The following is a 6656-nucleotide window of genomic DNA, read 5'->3' as shown; positions in this document are numbered from 1 at the left end:
CATTTTCCATTTGCTCAAGTAAAAGATCTCTTTTTGAAAAGTAATTTTGTAAGCAATTGGTCTCCCTTGTGACGGGTTACCATTTGTGACGGATATTTTGTGAGTTAAAATGGTTACAAAATGGGTTAGTGGAAAAAGGGGACCACATGAATAGTGTTGCAGAGAGAGAAAAAGTGGGTACTTTGTGAGGTAAAATGGTATCCGTCACTCAAGAGTGACGGATATGTGCCGTCACAAACAAGAATTTGTGTTTTGTAAGACGGTAGGCCAAATACCTACAATTTTATCAAGAAGTAACTTATTACAAAACTGATTTTAAAATCACAAACAAATTTCCTAAAGTGAGGCCAAACATGCTCTTATTTATGTTGAAAAATATCGGTGATGTAATATTAAATCAAGTTTGCAATAATGCACCCCCACAGGTGATATTAGCTGGGGGTGGAAATGTATCTGCAAAGCTAGGGATCATCTGGCTTCTGGTTACTCTTATGGGCAGTGGACATTGGACAGTAAAGGTTACTCGGTGAGCAGTGGTTATGAGATGCTGAGACAAAAATTTCAGACTGTACAGTGGCATCAGAATGTGTAGAACTCTTGGTGTATGCCTAAACATCAGTTTACGGGCTGGCTAATTGCAAGGAATGCCATGCTCTTGAAGGACAAGTTGTTTGCATTACATATTGCAGAAGATGATACATGCTTGCTGTGTTGGAATGCGTCTGAGACTCATGAGCATTTGTTTCACAGTTGTGAGTATAGCAGACAAGTATATGGGGAACTAGCTAAACGATGTGGCATTTCATTACCAGTTGGGAATGCTCTTATTTGGCTGGGAAGCTGTCAAGTGTCCAATTTGAAGAAGGGGGTACTGTTGTGTGCTTTTATGGCTGCTCAGTATCATCTTTGGATGCAACGGAACAAAGCAAGGATTGAAGGTTGTCTAATTAGACCTGAAATTCTTAGTAGTTTGATTTTTCAGGAAATCAAGCTGTGGGTGCACACTAGACTTAGTTCAGCCATCATTATTAGTGACAAACAATGGCTTGCTAGTTTGCAATTGTTAGTGTAATGACCTTCAAGGTTGTTGTAATTGTTTGTTAAAATTGTAGCTTGTAATAGCTGTTTTGTGCTTAATGGAAGATTTACATTTCACCAAAAAAAAAAAGTTTGCAATAATGAAATACAATCTTTTTGTAAATATTTTGAAGATCACGGCGACCGTGAAGCTATACTAAATGTAATTAGAGAGATTAAGCGTCATCACCGAACATAATAAACTTACATTTAGTATATAAGTATTGATGTTTTAAACGTTTTTATTTCTAATTATACAAATTTGTTGAAATGGCTACTTACATAAAATCATTCTTTTTCTTGCTATATATTTATACTTCAGTCCCTTCTTAAGAGTCCACAAATGCATTTTGGGAGCCAATGTTTTAATATAGCGTAAATAAGTACTTCCTCTGTCTTGGTAAATTGTATATCTATTTCATATTTTAATATTTAAGTGTCTCATTCATTTGTTTATGTTTCTATATTATGAATGTTATTGAAGGCTATCTTGATCATGCACATAACCTATTGTCCACTTGTCATTCAATCACAATATCAATAAATGGTTCTCTCATCTTTTCTTGGTTTTTGTGGCAAAACTAAAAATAAACAAATGACCGGACTGAAGGATTAATAAATAAATTATAAATGATTACAATGTAACTAATGTAGATCCCGCGGAAATGCGCGGTAAATATAGACCTTTTAATTTTTACTGTATTAGTTATAGAATTTAGATTTATATCTCACGAATTTTTATAGAAAATAATTAATATTAAAATAAATCAAAAGAATTGAATAATTCCACGAATTGTGTTTTTTATGAAAATATTTTAACTACCTCAAATTATTTTAATAAATTCTTTTTTCATCACGAAGTTAATATTAGGAGATACAATTTATATGTATAGATTATTTTAAATGGAAAATTAGTTTAATAAATGAAAATCTAATTTGTTTCCATATATAAGGTTGGGCACTTTGGAGGGGAAACTTTAGAGAAATTTTCTCTTTTAGTATATGAGAGGATTTATACTTTTTAAATTTGCACTTCATTAATATTTATCAGTTCACTCCATTGTATGTTGTGATTTTTTTTAGTGCATTTGTTTTTTGTCACGAAGATAATACTAATCATGTGTCAAGTTATATTTTAAATGGAAAATTAGTTTAATAAATGAAAATCTAATTTATTTCAATATATAAGCTTGAGCACTTTGGAGGGAAACTTTAGAGAAGTTTTCTCTTAGTATATATATGGGAGGATTTATACTTTTTAAATTTGCACCTCATTAATATTTATGAGTTCACTCCATTGTATTTTGATATGAAATCAAAAAATTTAAAACGGAAAACCAATAAAAAAAATTATTTAAGTTGTGATTTTTTTAATGCATTTATTTTTTGTCACGAAACTAATAGTAAGAATGTGTCAAGTTATATATTCTCTACAGTAATAATTATTGCATTACTGAAAATTTTAGCAACTTATAGTTTATAATTTAATGAAAAAAAATCATAATTATGAATTTATTTAAAAAATTAGAGTTTATTTATAAGAATATATTTATAGAAAAGATAATAATGTAATGAAAGAAAATTATACTTATTACCTTATTTAGCTAGATGCTTTTTGGAAGGAAAACTAAGAGAATTTTTATTCTCTTAGTAGTAGGGGGATGTCAAATTATTAAAATTTCTTATAAAACCTTGTTTTGTAAAAATATATATCAAAAAAACTTTACATGAATACCAAAAATCATGGTCAAATTATTGCACTGGAGACCATGCAAAAGCAATATAGAAGATTATTGTAATGTGTAGAAATTATTTATATCTGACATATTTTATATACGCAATTGCTAAATTCAACACGCCATTTTACTCAGGCTTAGCTTATTTAAAAGTCTTATCAAAATTTAAATAACACTGGGTATAATGTATATATATACAACCAAATCATTAATTGTAGACTTTAAAACGATTTTATTTGAGTGTTATGAAGTATTTAACTCTATAATAAGGCTATTTTATTATTATTATTATTTATTTGTTTTTGCGAAAGCCGACACCAACTCACAAAAGGGCGACTTGCTAGGCATGTCATAACTCTAAGCTCATTGACAACGCAGTATAGAGAGTCGAAGCAACCGACCAGACAAGGAAGATTAACTAACACATAATCCGGAGTTGGATTTTATTCGTTTTAGCCTCCTTATTTTATGGAGACTCGGCCTTCACTTGTTACTAATTTATACCATTAACTATTTATGATGATCATAAATAGAGAGACATTTTTTTACTAAGTTATCGAAAGATTACTTTTATATTTATTAAAATTTTTGTTTTTATTATCATCATGTAATAATATTTAACTTATTTTAAGTTTAAGATTAATATAATCTATTTTAAGCAAGATTTACTGGTATATTATTGCTTCTGTGCCACTAGGTTGGTAGCCCTACTATTCTATGTCATGGCTGACGGTACTGTTTCCCAAACCTGATATAATCACTTACGTTACACTTGTAGTATCATTTATGTAGATGTCCTTCGTTTAGTCGATAGATTACTGATAAGTACTCCCTTTGTATCCGTTATTTGTATATCTTTAACCTTTCGATAGATTATGTAAATGATCAGATTATCCTTTAAAAACATTTCCAATATAGAAAGATATACAATTATACACACATAAAAATATGAAATAAGTAAATAAATGACGTGATGGAGTAAATACTCAAAATAGTACTTTATGAAATGAGTTGATAGAGTTAAAAATCCGATTAGAATTAAATCTCTCATAGTTTGACTATAAAAAATAGTTTGTATAATTAGAGAGTCTAATGTTCCTATCTGTAGACGTAATAACATAATTGTTTTTTTAGGCAACAATGATAACATAATTGTTCATGAAAAGAACTTGGGTCAAATAACCGATAAATAGCCAGCTCAAGGAGGATTGAGTTTGAGATTGGCCAGTGAATATTTCCTTCAGGGCGATATTTTTTCTTTAGTTCTACTAACCGCACTTATGCTGTGAGTAAAAATCGAATCCCTAGCTTCATCGTTTATTCACTCATTTCTAATTTAAGTTGATGTTACGTAATTTTCTGTTTAACACGAAGTAATCTTTAAACCGAAAGATCTTATATTATTATTTTTTTTTTTGGGAAAAGTTAAGTATATTGAATCAAAGAATAATCAGAGTTTTACAACCGTCCATATACATTCTGATGAGGCTGTCACAACCCTATCAAAAATAAAACCAACCGGCTATAACTAATGCAGTAGAGGTAAGTCGGGTATCGTATCCACAGGGAGGCGATCACTATCTACTTGTTATCTAGTCTGTCTACAGTCACAAAGTGGGGGTTTGAGTTGTTTTGACTAAACTAATGAACTGAAATAAAGACAATAGAAGTAGAAGCAATTAAAATAGCAAGAGTCAAAAGGATTGAGAGAAAATAGAGAGAGAGAGATGCGAGGATGTCGGTTCACTATGATATTAAACAAATAAGCTAAAGGTAGGTAAGTCGGTCTGATTTGAGAAGGGTAGTGAAAAGGTCCTTCCGGTCCGCTATCCGCCCTAAAATACTACTAACTTAGCTTCCGCCCTCATTAGAGCAGTCTATTGTTCATAGCAGGTCTGTTCATTCCAATCTTCCGATCTAGGTCTGAAATTAACCGGATTAATTACTTCAGTTGCATGCATTCAACCTAATAATTACAGTTATATTGTTATAAAACAATTCTCACAATAAAACCTCCTAATCCAATTAAAGCATCATTGGTTCACTATCATGGCTCCGCTAATCCTAACATTAGAAGATTAGCTACGCATGCTGGTAAATAAAGCAATAACAATAAATGAACCAATGATAAACATAGTATAAAGATGTGCAAAAGGAATTAAATTAAAAAGAGAGTGTAAAGAAAGATTACACAAAACGAGATCCGGAAATATAGAGAGGAGAGTAGCGTTGAATAGAACGAAAGGGTTCAAAAAGAGAGAGTGAAAGAGATGCCTAAACCTAATGACGTCTTTCCTTTATATAGGAAAGATATTTATTTACAACACGCAACCTAAGAGAATAAAATAAATAAGTTCACGCGATAAAATCTCGCGTTCAGATAGAAAAGTAGTCGATCGAGCAATTTGATTCTTCTCGATCGAACTACTTCATAGCAAAACCTCTCGATCGAGTACATGAATTACTCGACCGAGGACCTCCAATTAAGCACCTCTCGATCGAACAAAGCAGGTGTTCGATCGAGGACTGTTCATCACCTAAAAGGTTTCGATCAAGTGACATGGTCAGCAAAAGCTCTCGATCGATCAACTACCACTGCACCAGCTCATTTAGACGTTGAATTGCTTCCAAGACGACTTCACGCTTCTCGAGGCAGTAGTAATTCCGCTCCCATTCTTCCATCTCCATAAATGCAAGCTAAAGGGGCAATGAAAGGCATGATTCCGCTACTTTCAGATCCATTCCTCCAATTAAAGCCAAACGAACCAAAGTAGACTATTCAGGGCATTTCGTAATATAAAACTACGAGAATCGCATAGAAATACGTGCATAAGAGGCTTAAAAAGACTATATAAAATGCACGTATCACATTCTACAAACAAGAAAAAATCGACAACACAATTACAGAGTATTGATCCAGGTCTGATCCTTCCTGCTGAGAATGCTATAGTTCTTCTTTAAGCACCTGCTTTTGATGCTTCCCAGTACATGTTCCACAATAGTACTCGGGCTCCTTACATAACCATGCACCCTAGCTTCATTTCTTACCTTCCAAATCTCATACATAAGAGATATATGGCATGCTCCTATAAATCGTTTCTGCAATTTAGTAGCAGTACGACCATCAGAGTACCATCCAACCAGGTCCTGCAATCTAATTCTGACTCTCAACCTCTGCTGAAGAATAGTGCTGCAAGTCCGAGTAAAAGCACACTCAATAAACAAAGGCTGATGAGTTTCAGGCTGCACTCCACAAATCTCACAATCAACTGTAACTGGTACCCCCATCCTCAAAAGTCTGTCTTTGGTCAATAGCTTAGAATGCATAATAGCCCAATAGATAAATGCACATTTAGGCACATTGAGAGAATTCCAGCACAGGTATCTCCATTGCACCTTAGATTGTCGATTTCTAAGGCAATCATATCCATCAGCCACATTGTAAGACACATCAGTATTATGCCATCTATTGTTGGTATAGGCTTGCTTAAAAAGTTGCATTATGTAATTAATTCGCCTCCATGACCAGCTATTGTCAAGAGGTGCTTTGTAATCCGTCCAATTCTTGCCTTTTGATACCCGTCGTTGTGAGTACCAAAAATAATATTTATAATTTCCAACTACAACTATAGACAACGGTAGCAGGGTCGAACCACAGAGAGGCAGATGTAATTATTAGTTGTCTAATTTCAGTTTAAGGTAACAGTATGTGGGGATTGAGTTGATTTGGTCTATAGCTAAAACAATAAAAGTAAAATAAACTAAACAGTAGATAAAATCAAGGATTAAAAGGGTGCAAGGATGGTCGGTTCACTATAGTTTCGGCGGTAGTAAACTAGGTAG

At 32.8% G+C, this 6656-nt stretch overlaps 1 protein-coding gene across 1 annotated transcript; it reads right to left on the bottom strand.

The window, feature by feature from the left end:
- Positions 1-5402: 5402 nt before the first annotated feature.
- On the bottom strand, positions 5403-6314 carry LOC141590226 (uncharacterized). Its single transcript, XM_074410832.1, has 2 exons — positions 5862-6314; positions 5403-5510 (listed from the first exon to the last, which is right to left on the bottom strand). The coding sequence occupies exons 1-2, from the start codon at positions 6312-6314 to the stop codon at positions 5403-5405; spliced, it is 561 nt and encodes a 186-aa protein (XP_074266933.1).
- Positions 6315-6656: the final 342 nt, after the last annotated feature.

Source organism: Silene latifolia, chromosome 7, assembly GCF_048544455.1.
Source record: "Silene latifolia isolate original U9 population chromosome 7, ASM4854445v1, whole genome shotgun sequence".
NCBI lineage: Eukaryota > Viridiplantae > Streptophyta > Magnoliopsida > Caryophyllales > Caryophyllaceae > Silene > Silene latifolia.
Note: the sequence above shows the minus strand (reverse complement) of the source record. Positions and strands in the feature narration are given on the sequence as shown.

What these genes read in the sequence shown, in the direction of transcription:
- LOC141590226 (XM_074410832.1), bottom strand. Translation starts at nt 6,314, where the DNA reads ATGCAACTTTTTAAGCAAGCCTATACCAACAATAGATGGCATAATACT. An exon ending in TTATGTATGAGATTTGGAAG is followed by an intron (nt 5,511 to 5,861) that starts GTAAGAAATGAA and finishes TTGCCCCTTTAG; the next exon opens with CTTGCATTTATGGAGATGGA.